Here is a 13,645-nt window from a genome sequence, read left to right as displayed (position 1 = left end):
TGAGAGAACAAACAATATTTGTATTTAATTTTCAACTTTTAATATTGGTAAATATATATAGTATATATAAATATTTATCAATTATTGACAAAATTATGTCTTTTTGAATCTTGATCAATTTAATTTTATTGAAATTAAATAAATTTAATTTGTTATTTTATAGTGTTAATTGACATGAAATTAAAGTAATTCATTTGCAATTATTTGTATTTAATGTATACTTAAAATTGTTTGGCAATTAATATTTTGTAACCGAATTGTTATAAATTTTGAATTTTGGTTTTGAAACCAAAATATTAATCATTATGATTACTCTATTTAATATTAATAATAGTTTAAATTTTTTGTAAATTAAAATTTTAATTTATTCAATTTTAAAATAAAAAATTTCACAATTATCACAAAAGATCGATGATTAAAATGACCGAATGAGAGAACAAAAAATATTTGTATTTGATTTTCTACTTTGAATATTGGTAAATATATAGTATATAAATATTTAAAAATGATGGACAAAGTCATGACTCTTTGAATTTTGGTTAGTTTTTTTTTATTGAAATTAATTAAATTTGATTTGTTGTTTTACCGTGGTAATTGACATGAAATTAAAGTAATTTATTTTGCAATTTTTTATATTTGTTGTATAATTGTTTGACAATTAATATTTTGTAATTAGTTTTCAAATTAAAATGATCGAGGGAGAGAACAAAAAAATATTTATATTTGATTTTCATTTTTTAATATTGGTAAATATATATAGCATATAAATATTTAGAAATGATGGACCAAATATGTTTGTTGAATTTTGGTCAACTTTATTTTACTGAAATTTTTTAAATTAAATTTATTGTTTTATAGTGTTAATTGGTATGAAATTAAAGTAATTAATTTGCAATTATTTATATTTAATATATATTTATAATTGTATATATTTTGTAACTCAATTGTATATCTTAATTTCAATTATCAAATATATTACTTCAATATTTAACATATCCAACGATTTCAATATTAATACGGTACTTTATTTATTCAAATCATTCATCTAAATTGGTATTTCTCTTCTATTAATTATATTGGTAAAATTGTATATATATTATTGATATAAATACTTAATTAAGACATAAAACTTTATATATTTTTTTTTCTTCTAAATTCACTTAAATTTAATAAATAAAAATATACCTGCGCAGGTTAGGATTTAGTTATATCTTATTTGGACAACTTATGCTTTAATAAAACTACATTTTGCTGTTGCTAAAAAAAAGAAAAAGTGGCAGCATCCTTCGTATTAAATTTTTGAGCAGTTTTCAAGTTTAGATATACCATACACTATAGTGGACTCCACCATAACCATGGTGAATGTTGTAATCTAATGCTAATTTCTAAAATACCCTGCATATAAATATCTAAAACGGGCAAGTGGATAACTATGTAATGCCAGTTTTTTTTTTTGAATCAACGACTAAATTACTAATTTATTATGATTATTATTATGAGATTGATAATAATTACAAACACGTGGGGACAGAATCATCCCAACTGCATATATCCACTTGTAATTTTGTTTTTTCCAAACTAAACCCAACAAACCCGGGAAAACAAACAAGAAAAAAAAAATACTAGTTGTGGAACAACGAAACACAGTTGCGACACGTGTCACAAGGAGCAATTAGCTTCAACTAGTGGTCCCACACTCACTTCGCCGGCAATACTCCTCCTCCCTCTCCAGAACACCGCCGAGCACTCTGGCAACTCTCCGAGATCCGCGAACAGCGACTCCTCCTCTTCCCCCAACATTGACAATTCCTGATCTGAGAAAATCGGACACTCCAGAACCGCCGGCGACGCGATCGCTTCCACTTCTCCCAACCATCCTCCTAACTCATCCGCGACGGCGATCAGAGATTCCTCTCCAAGATCCGTAAATCTCTCCTCTGGTTCGGGTTCGTGTTCCGATTCGGAATCCTTGTTTGATTTAGCAGATTCGTTGTTATTGTTGCGGTGGTTTCTAGGAAGCGGCACGGCGTGGTTGTGATCGGAGGAGTATGTTACAAGGAGCACAGTGGGGTCCACATGGTTCCTTTCCACTTGTTTTCTCGCCGGACAACTCTTTGAACTGCTACACCTATAGTATCCCCTGAAAAGTAAATACATATTTTGTTTTTATTAAAAAAATATGCAAAATTAATTATTATGTTTCAACCATGTATTAAATTTTATTGAGTGCATATTTGATTCACAATAAAATCACAAGATTTAGCAGATGCTACACTATTTTACAAAATTGCACTAAATATAATTTTGACAAAACCACGATGAATTAAACTAGACTATTGTATTTAATATAAAATCGCGTTTACTGGGTGTGATTTTCACAATAATGCAAAACCAAAATATGAAATGAGAATACCTTGGATAAGGGGAACCTTTGATTGGTTTCTGACCGTACTTTCTCCATGCCCATGAATCGGACGGTGGAGTGTTAGTCCCTTCCACGTCCTTCATTGGAATTTCTACTACCCTTTTCTTTATACCTCGCCTAATAGTAATCACACATATTCACATTTTATTAATTCACATACAAAATTATTTTCAATAGCTCAAAAGCTTAATTTAAATGATTTTGTATCAAGAAAAAAAAGTTATTAGTATAAACTATATAAATATTGATGAAAGAATAATTACCTTTTAGTGGAAGAAGAGATGGATGATCTTTCCATGTTAATAAAGGAGGGGATTGAGCAATGCTTAACCTAAGTTTTGTCTTTTTGAACACTTTCTTTTTTTTAATAACTTTGATCACTTTCACGTAGGAGCTATGCTTGTAAATCCACTATCCCTTTCTAGTTAATATTGACCTTTGATAACACTAGAAGGTATTAGGTGTCGGTTGTATGAACTAAGGTGATATTGATAATATAGTTGTTGGCTAGTTGAGCATAAAAAGAGGTATGCTCAATTTCTGAAAAGAAAGGGGAAATTTAATAAGGAAGTGAATTAATGAAGATTAGAGATTTGGAAATGCTCTCCAAAATGAGGGGTTTGTGGTCACATATTGGTGGAGCTATCACTGCAACATTGTTTATTAGGGGAACGTCCGGTTGAGTACCGCATCTTATGGAAGCTTATACTAATTTATTTATTTAATTTAAAGTATATGTCATGTGAAAGCAACCTTATGATTTCTTAAGTCGTTGTTTAATATGAAAATGTCCTTGAGGATAAGCTCATTGATTAAAGTCTACCCTCTTTTTGTCACTACTTGAGCATTTTTCTAATCACATATTAGTTTAATTTGCCAGCGTTTGATTGTTTCTTTATTTTATGTTTCTTGCATTTGATTTTTCTTGGGTACTTATAATAATGAAACGGCACATCTAGAAGAGTGATACAACTTCATAAATAACAAATCGTGCCCCCATCATGAAGAGATTCTTTTTCGTTTAGAGCATAAATCTCACCTTTTTTACTCACCTGCTCTACCTTTACAATTGATCATTTTAAAATAAATAAACTACTATGTAACTTTTTTGTCTTAAAAAATAAATAAATATCGTAAAAAATTCACATTAATAATTACGAGATTTTAACTTTAAAATATACTTAATTTTACTAAGATGTGTAATTTACGTGAGCAAATTGTAGGCATTGTAAAAAACGAAAGACATGTTTTCTCGTAATTATGCTAAAAAAGGGATAAACAAAAAATTACACAAAGAAAAGGATAGTTTATTTGAAACAAAAGGAAATAAAAGCGAGGAATAATAAACCTTGTTCTCTTTCCCAATATATATATGGCTACTTTTTAGATTTCCAAAAGCCCATTCCACCAAAAATCTTATCCATGGTAGATATTTGATGTATCAATATTTTATGAATTGCGTACCATCTTCTTCATCATCATTGGTTATTTAATATTTGGCCTACTTTATAACTAAGTTATTACTAAAAGCAGGGATGTCAAAAAAAAAAAAATCGCACCCGAGTGGACCCTCGTATAAAATCTCATACAAAACAGAAAATTTAACATTTATATGTGAATAAAATAAGTACATAAGTAAATTACTCACTAATAAATGTGGTGGAGGTGGGCAATATTTATATTCAATTTAAATATAAAATTATAAAAAAACTTCTTTAGTTTCAAATTCACAACAAGCCGCCTGTGATACATACTTTTATAAATTAATAAATAAATTATTGATAAAAAATACATTTAGTTCTTTAAGTTTGATTCAATTCCATTAAGATCATTTAATTTTTTTTTTTATTTAGTCTTTTAAGTTACATTTGATTTGCACTATTAATCTTTAAGTTATATTAAAGAATACACAATACTTTAAGTTTTACGATTTTCTCGAATTATTATCATAAAATTATATGATCTAGACTATTTATAAGGTTTGATAAATGTTTTATTAAGATTTAGTACGAGAACATATTGTTATAATATTTAGTAGAGTTTCTAAGGACTAAATGCTTTCAATTGAACTAGTTGTTCTCAAAATTGAGAGAAAAGATTATCGGTGCAAACGAAATATAATTTAAAAGACCAAATTAAGATTAAAAAACTTAAAGGACCTAAGTAAAAATTAAACTAAACTTAAATGACTATAAATATATTTTTGCCAAAATAATAAGATAAATTGATAACAAAATGACTATTTTCCTTACATGAAAAAAAAATAGTGTTTAAAAAGGTAATTTTATGTAAATTTTCATTTTTTATTTTATAGAGAAATATTTTATTAGTTTAATAAATGTATATGGATATTCATAGGTACACCTGAAGAGATAATATTCATAAAAAATTGTCACACAAGTATACAAAACGAATATGAATATCATTTTTATCTAACAGGAAAGATAACGAGAAATCTATCTATATTCATCATCGACTTTAATATAAAAAAAATATTAATATCTATTAATTTTTTTGTAACTATTAATCTTTTTAAGAAACTTGACTAACTATGTTAAGTGGAGTTTTTTTCTCATACCACATTTTTATTTATTTATTAGATTTGAAGATGAGATATATTTTATTAAGGATTTGTTTGGTTAACAGAGAGAAGGAAAAAAGAAAGAATAGATAGACTTTAAAATCTTTTGTGCATCTTATGGATGGAGTGAGAAACATTTTAATGGAGGTAAAAATGTTAAATTTCATTTTTTTTTACTATTACAATATTTAAAATCATATTAAATAAGTATTTAAATTCAAATATGAGATATGATTGATCGACAACAAAGTGTCAAAGTTTACTTGACACCAAATCCTATCTATCCATTTCAATTAAATCAAAGGCTCAAAATTTTAGTTTAAAAAACTTACTTGATTTCCTTCACCTTTAACACATGCAGAACTGTCAATTTGATAAACCCTTTAAATATTGGCCTCGGGCCACATATTGAAGAGGCCAAAATTTTTTATAATTTAAAAGGCCCAAAAAAACAAGGCCCCCTAAAATTTTGTGGGCTTAGTGGACCCATAGGCCCACTTATTTAAAACAATAATCGATTTTTTTTTTCGAGAAATAAAGTTTTCGATCTTTTCACCGATAAATTTTTTTTGATAAAAATTTTTCAATTTTTTCTATAAAATATTTTTCGATTTTTTACTATAAAATATTTTCAATAAATTTTTTTTGATATAAATGATTTATCTTTTTAATAATTTTTTTTTTCTCAAAAAAATTTTTAAGAAAAAAAAATATTTTTTAATTTTTTTCGAATAAAATAAATTTTAAAAATTTTTTAAGAAAAAAATCTCAAAATTAACAAAATTTTTGGTGGGGACTTATAAGCCCCCAGAGCCCCCTCCCTTAGGCCCCATGAAATATTGAACCTAAATTTTACAAAAATTAATTTGATAGAAGGCCTAATATTAAAAGTTTTTAAAAAAATAAAATTAAGAGACCTCGGTATTAGAGGCTTTTTTGACAACTCTAAACACATGTTGAAATTTTAGCTTTTTCTCGTTTGGTTCGGTCCTGAAATATGTAATTTTAGCTTTGAATAATTGATAGAGGGCACACCTTTTTTTTTTTTTTCAATGGCCAAAAAAGAATTTATTCAATTAATTAGAAGAGGCACAAGGAATGCCAATAGATGTCTCGGCATCTTATGATGAGTTTTACTGAACTGCAAAAAATACTATTTAATTGAGGGGATGTTTATAAATCATCGTATGAGCATCTTATAAAAGTGATGAATAATTGACTTGCTCTCTTGCCCAATATATATAGGCTACTTTTTGGATTTCCAAAAGCCCAGCCCACCGAAATTCTTATCCATGGTAGATATTTTATTTATCAATTTTGACCCAAAAAATAAATCAAATATTTTATGAATTGTATACTACCATGTTCATCATCATTAGTTATTTAATATATATCATACCATTAGGAATTTTTATAACTAAGTTACATTAAATAAATGAATTTAATTTTTATGTATAGTTAATATAAAATATTTTATATTATTAATACATGACACTTATATAAAATGACTTTAGAGATAATCATTATAAAAGTTAAATATTATTTAAATATTATAATTGAGTGATAATATAATCAGTGTATATGAATCAAATTCTTTGTTTAATCTGCACAAATTAGATAATGATACAACATAAACAAATTTATTTTCCATCATGTAATTAATAAGTCTCATTATATAGTGAGACTTTTTTTTTATAACGACATGTTAATATTTATTGAGTGAAGATCGAACGCGATTTTGGGTTTTCTCAATATACAAATTAGGTGTATAACTAAAAGTGATATCATAATTTGAAAAGTAGCTGCATGAGATTAATATTATAAATTTGGTAGTTGGACATGAGAATATTAATATAACCTTGTGCATTCATTAATCACGTGGAGCTTTATTTTTTTAATGAAATCCACAATTTACTTCTTTGAATGAGTCAATTGTATTCGAAACTGTCTAACAGAACAATAAATATATAACCAACATGAAGTTAGCTCCAATCTAAATATTTATTAAGATCTACATAACCAACAAAACAAATGAAAGGGAGCGTGACGATACAACATACTCATAAAAAAACATATAGTGGAATGTTAGATACATGTAACAACATATTACACTTTTTGGAACATTAACTCGAAGTACTTCCATCAAATATCTTTTTTATTTTTTAAATGTTAACTTTAGAAACTTTTTTACCTTAAAATCCAAATAACAAATTTTTTAATTATTTTTTTAAAAAAATAAATTAAAGTAGCTGTAATTACAAATTATTAAACAAATCAATAAATAAAAAGTAAATCAAAGGATCCTAATATTTTTCTATTCCATCATAGTTTGTCGAAATACTCTCCTAACAAGACTAACATAAGTACAAAAGTATCTTTGGAGTCTCAAGTTGTATTATCTTTAGAGTCGCAAATTGTATGTTATCGTGTTTCTTCGCATCTGCATCCAAAAAAGTCGAACAACGATATTCCTCAATTAAACAAGTCGGTACAATCTCGAAAGTGTGAATCACTATCATTTAAGGGCATCGTTCAACCCAAGAAGATAAAGCAAAAAGACCTACGTATACATATTTAATTTCAAACCATTCATATATAAGCATTTAAGATCATCATTTATAAATCACTAAAAGTCACCCAAATAATTCAAACACTTCAAGACAATGATACATCACATATCCTATTTGTTAAACTATATGTCAATCCAAAAATATGATAAGGTCTGTAGATGTACGGTATTATTGCATAGTAAAACTTATCTTTCCTACAAGGACTTTGTGAGTATCAATTTCTCTTTACTATAATGATTAGCTAAAACGAAGATTGGTGATAGTGGTTTTTTTAATTAAAATTTGAATAAAATTAAAACATTGCGATTATAGTTTTTTACAATGATAGATACACAAAAATATTCTCTAAGGTTATAAGTGTTAAACTCTTTAAAATCAGATAAACAATTATAATTGTTTTCTTTAAAAAATAAAAATGTATTTTAAACTAATAATCAACATATTTTCATGATTGATGTATTAGCAAAATCCATTAAGAAAATCCATCTTTTATGATTTCAAGAGAATCAAAATCTATTTTTACAATTTGATTATCTTGTTCAATCTTATGGGTCAAATATAAATTTCCTTTTTAGTACATCATAATTTTTACTAAGATTTGATTAAAAGATCAATACACATGACAAAAAAAATAATAATAAAGAAATAGAAATTGTTAGATATCTATTATTGAAAATCCTACAATCTAAAGATAAGGAAGATCTATTCATACATGATCATAGTAGAATCAAAGCTTAAATATAAAAATATTGAAAATATGAAATAACAAAAAAAAAAAAATAGAAAACTGAATATTATTAAAACTGAAAAACTTTTAAGAGAATAACAAGAACAAAAACAAGAGAAACACAAAGAGTTTATGAGTTGAAATATTTTTTCCCTTTTTAAAGTCTTAATTGCATTCATGAGTTTTAATTACAAGAAAGCATTTAGTTTCACAAAAGAAAAACCGTTCAACAATAAAAGTGGAGCAGATTACGGCCAAATAGTAATCTTCCTTGTTTTGGTGTGACAAATTCTCACTTTTTTTTTCTCGTTCAACCATTACGTAAGTAATACCCATTACGAACCGTAATTTTTGCTAGAACTTTTTTTCTTTCCACGTTCTTGATCATAATAGATCATGACTGCATCACTTGATTTCATGGCTCTTTGCACCAATGCTCTTTACTTATTCCTTCACTTCTCCTAGCAATCAAAATAAAACAAAAAGAATAAAATAGTACTAAAACCAAATTAAAAATTTAATATTAACCTATCATCCAAAACTATAAACATATAAGTTATAGTTTATCAAAATGATTCCATAATAGTACTTCTCGGCAGGGCAAAATGTTTTACATAGACAACATCAATATTCTCATAGGAATTTCATGCCCAAAACCCCACCTGAGAAACAACTTTGTTATGGAGAATTGCATACATTATCACGTACTCCCAAGTTCACCACTGAATACATGTAATGTGCCACCTTAAGTAATCAATATGAAAGGATCGCTCCACAAGTATCCAAAATTCAACTTGTTTCCAAACTATCCCGGTTTGGTACAAAGTCAACACATTTCATAACCACTAGTCATTAATCAATTACATGTACATTATTTCACCATGCAAATTAATCACATAATATCCTTTCTAAACTCCTACTCCGGTTTGGGTTTTGATTCAAGGTTCACATCATTAAGCAAAATTCTCTTAAATTGAAAAGAACAACAAAATTATTTTCATAAATTATGAAAACGTTTTAATAATTTTCAAAGGATGTTAAACTTTTCCATCATCAAACATTCAAGAAATTAAGCAACTAAAGCGAAAATTTGAATTTAGTGGAAAAGTAGAAAAAAATTAGTGAATATGATTAACACATTAATGCAGACTAACTCCTAGAGATTAAACACATTTAAATATCTCAATCTTTCAAAAGTAGAAAAAAAAAAAAAAAGAGTGAATATGATAAACACACGTCAATGTTTATCGAGTAAATAACTAACATATTTACTATATGCATTCATAATTAGTGTAAAAAGACAAACTTTACTCAGGCATTCAATTATATTATAATATCAATATTTGTAGAGATTATACATTAGAAAATGACATTACAACCTAACCCCTCCTATAAAATATAGTTGGATGTCACTAAATGTGTAATAGTTAATAAATTCGAAATAATGTCAAAACCTATATAAATATGAATTTAATAAAAATGCAAATTTTAGCGTAAAATAATTTTGCACCACCTACATTGAATAAACTCATTTTTTATACATGTTTACTTTATAACTGCAATTTAAGAGTAACTCGAAAATAACAATTCTCATCTATGCTTGTCTCTTTTCTTTATAAATATATATAAAAATAATGGTAGATGATCTTTTGGTTAAAAAGTTATGTATCTATCTATACTAACTCTAAAATCTCTAGCACCTCAATAAACTAGGCATTAAAATTTTGATCAATTGCCGACCACAGTAGTAAATCAATTTTGTGTAGTTTGGAAGCAACCATATCAATAATTGCTTTTGTTACTGTTTAGGGAAATTAGTTTCTACATGAAAGCTTTGGTATAATCACCAAACAAACAAAGAAAGAGATTTGACAAATCAATGTCAACATCTAAGAGAACAGAAAAAGATTGGCAATAGTATTGTTGACATCAACAACTCTCCAACCTCATATATCCCTTTAACTAGTAACATCCTAATTCTTTGTTTTACCACACAAAATCTTTGCTTTTTGCTTTTGCTTTGCTTCTTCTTAAAGCCACCGTGGAAAATCAATGTATCTAACTTGAAAGTTACAAACACTACACAACAAAATGGAACACTAAATAAGAAATATATGACTTAATAAAATCCAAAACGTGTAAATGATTGGTTGAAGTCTTTTTGTAATTTAAGATTTCATAAAGGGCAATATAGTCATAAATTGTATTAATATCTTCATGCCTCGTCAATTTAGGTGCGCTTAAAGCTTATACAATTCAAAAAGCTAAGCTTATTTTTTCAAAAGCAAAAAAAAAAAAAAAAAAACCATTCATGGAAGCAGAGGAAATTTTGAAGCTTTTTGATATTTTGTGGTTTGGGCTTCAAAATTTGAAGGAACATTCATGTACTTCAACATTAACAAATTCTCATGAAAACCAATATCATCAAATTGAAGGGTCATCTGAAAAATCAATGCTTTATAGCAGAAAAACCAATCACACAAGGTCCATGAGTGACCAATTGAGCTCCATGACAAGTTTCAAAAATGATTCTTATTCACCAAACTCTGTCCTTTTTGATCAGCCAAAGCTTCAAACAATCCACTCAGGAAAAGATGTAACAAACTACACAGAAACTGAAAACCAAACACCTGAACAGCTTCATGTTTTGTCTAAGAAGAATATGACAAGAAGTGGAAGAAGGAAAAGGGAAAGCAAGAGTTTGTCAGACCTTGAGTTTGAGGAAGTCAAAGGGTTCATGGATCTTGGTTTTGTTTTCTCAGAGGAAGATAAAGATTCAAACTTGGTTTCAATCATACCTGGCTTGCAAAGGTTAGGGAAGAATGGTGAGGGTGAAGAGGATTCTTGTGATGAATCTGCAATCCAAAGACCTTACCTCTCTGAAGCATGGAAGGTTCAGGAAATGAGAAGGAAAGAGAAGCTTATGATGAATTGGAAAATTCCTGCTCCTACCAATGAAGTTGACATGAAATATAGTCTTAAGTGTTGGGCTCACAATGTTGCTTCTACTGTTAGATGATGAAGTTCATGTGCTTGTATCTTGAAATTTTTTACTTTATTTTGGCTCCCTTCTTTTCCTACTTTTTTTTTAGTTGTTCTATTTATCTTCTGCAATTTTATGGAAATTTACATTCCACAAACATGTAAATTGTAATTTTGGACTAAAAAGATGGGGATGCCACTCAGCATTTTGGATATGATAGTTCAATATGGTGTCAGGAACCTTATGTTGCATGAGAAACAACAACCAGAAAAACGGGAATACATTGGATTGGGACGAGTTGAGAGATAGGGTTGTAGGAACCATACGATTTTTTTTGGTCGATGAGGTGATGTATCATGGACTTGACATCTCTGTGAGAGGTATGGAAAAATTAAAGATATAAGAGAGTTTTTATCTGCCACAACATGTCAATACCTTCAATTAATAATTTGCAATTTAGTTAAACTTGATGTGAAGATCCATGACCATGATAAAGGAATGAAATTGTTGTGTTCTTTGCCTATTTCATACAAACACTTGTGATCAAAGTGGAAGACATTACAACGGCAATTATGTCTCACTGTCAAAGGAACTAGAATGCATTAAAAGGATCTCAAGGTGAAGGTATATATGTAAAGAGGAGTTAGGAACGTGGGGTGATGAAAGGCAAATGAGTCTATGCAAAGAAGGAGACAGGATTCGAAAATCAAAAGTAGAAAAATGATTTGATGCTTAAATTGCAATCATATTGGTTATACAAAAGACTCTCAAAATAAGTGCCAAACTCATCCATTTCTGCAAGAGTCCTCTATAAGTGGTTCAAAGCAGTGACTTTCAATGATGTCACAATGTCAAGATGTACTTTTGAAAATAGAAATATGTAAGTCTTTGTCAAGTTCAAGATGTGAAAAGCAAATGTAGAAGTTAAGACAAGTTCAAGATATGAAAGACAAATGTAGAAATTAAGGCGAGTAGAAAAATCAAGAGTCAAATAGTAGCACAAAGTATATTGATTCAAATTTTCAGAAGTTTTGTGAGGAATCCGGTATTCAGAGACAATTTTTGGTTTGACAGACACTAAAACCTAATGGTGTGACAAAAAGAATGAATAGGTTTTCTAACTAGAAGTGCAAGGTGTTTGAGATTGAATGCTATACTTTCTAAGAGTTTGTGGTTGGCGGTAATTAATATGGCTTGCTATCTCATCAAAAGGTCACCTCCTACTTCATTGGAGAGGAAAGTTGCACAAGAAGAAGGTTGATTGGTTCACAAAATGAGAATCACTATAAAACTAAAATGAGAACAATAATACAAGTATGAAAAATCAAAGAGAATAAGACCTACGATCACAATTTCACTGCCTCCTATGCAGTACTTTTTAGAGAAAATCCGACATAGGATCACATCAGTTACACTCCCTCATGCTTTTGGATTCAATACTGTTTAATATAAGGAGTAAACACATTTACCTCCTTGCATGCTAAGATAAGGAGTAATATGTCAATTAACTCTCTAAACCTAACCTCTACCCCTCTATATCAAACTAGAAGCATATACTACTACCATTTTTTTTTTGTCTTCTTAATAACGGCCTCCTATAACCAAATCCACCAAGCTCTTCATTCAAACCGGTACAAGCCATTATTATACAACATTTGTTTATAAGTTTTAACCATAGCTATGTACAAAAATAAATAGCTTACATCAAACAATTTTACAAAAAAACTAGAATACAAAGAAGATGATTGGTAGTTCAAAGGAGTTGGTTTTTTTCCTCTAACATCTTTCGACCAAAAGGGTTTTTGCAAACCTGCAAATCAATCAAGCAATCATGAAAACTGCCTACAAGATTCTGCAGCCTCTCTTCTCTTGACATTTTTCTTCATCATATCAGCCCAACTGGCTAATACATTAGACACTTCAAACTTACCAGCAAAATTCATCTTTCTAGCTAACTCCTCAAGTATGACAGGATTCCCATACTTAGAAAAATCAGCAGCAAACTTGTTATAATCAAGCTGAGGAGCTTTCATCCCTTTCTGCATCATTTCCTCTAAATATTTACATGCCTCATCTGGCCTGCCTTGTCTTATAAGGCCACCGATGAATACAATGTAGGAGTTATCATCAGGACAGCACCCCTTGTGACGCATCTCGTCCCAAACTGCTCGGCCCATTTCATAATTTTTCGTCACAAAATACGATTTCATTATCATGTTGTATGTGTGAATCGTTGGTTCGATGCCACTTTGAATCATTTTCCTATATACTCTCACTGCATCGTCTGGCATATGTTGGCTTACCATCAGTTTTATCAAAGCATTGTAGGTCCTTCCATCAGGTGGACAACCTCTTTCCC

General features: G+C 28.7%; 3 protein-coding genes across 3 annotated transcripts in view; 1 reads left to right on the top strand and 2 right to left on the bottom strand.

Annotated features, from left to right (window-relative positions):
* Positions 1 to 1,466: 1,466 nt before the first annotated feature.
* Positions 1,467 to 3,103, bottom strand: LOC101513300 (probable WRKY transcription factor 65). The gene is made up of 3 exons (XM_004485871.4): positions 2,689 to 3,103; positions 2,414 to 2,542; positions 1,467 to 2,140 (listed from the first exon to the last, which is right to left on the bottom strand). The coding sequence occupies exons 1-3, from the start codon at positions 2,721 to 2,723 to the stop codon at positions 1,660 to 1,662; spliced, it is 645 nt and encodes a 214-aa protein (XP_004485928.1). The 5' UTR covers positions 2,724 to 3,103; the 3' UTR covers positions 1,467 to 1,659.
* A 7,444-nt stretch (positions 3,104 to 10,547) lies between these two features.
* Positions 10,548 to 11,498, top strand: LOC101512973 (uncharacterized). The gene has a single exon (XM_004485870.4). It carries the CDS (start codon positions 10,615 to 10,617, stop codon positions 11,320 to 11,322), a length of 708 nt encoding a protein of 235 aa, XP_004485927.1. The 5' UTR covers positions 10,548 to 10,614; the 3' UTR covers positions 11,323 to 11,498.
* Positions 11,499 to 12,884: 1,386 nt separating this feature from the next.
* The window catches only part of LOC101515040 (pentatricopeptide repeat-containing protein At3g62470, mitochondrial-like), a 2,628-nt gene continuing 1,867 nt past the window's right edge, over positions 12,885 to 13,645 (bottom strand). The window contains exon 3 of the mRNA XM_027330497.2: positions 12,885 to 13,645. Within this exon, the coding sequence (XP_027186298.2) occupies positions 13,116 to 13,645 (530 nt within the window). The 3' untranslated portion in view covers positions 12,885 to 13,115.

Source organism: Cicer arietinum, chromosome 1, assembly GCF_000331145.2.
Source record: "Cicer arietinum cultivar CDC Frontier isolate Library 1 chromosome 1, Cicar.CDCFrontier_v2.0, whole genome shotgun sequence".
Taxonomy (NCBI): domain Eukaryota; kingdom Viridiplantae; phylum Streptophyta; class Magnoliopsida; order Fabales; family Fabaceae; genus Cicer; species Cicer arietinum.
This window is presented reverse-complemented; position numbering and strand designations above follow the sequence as displayed.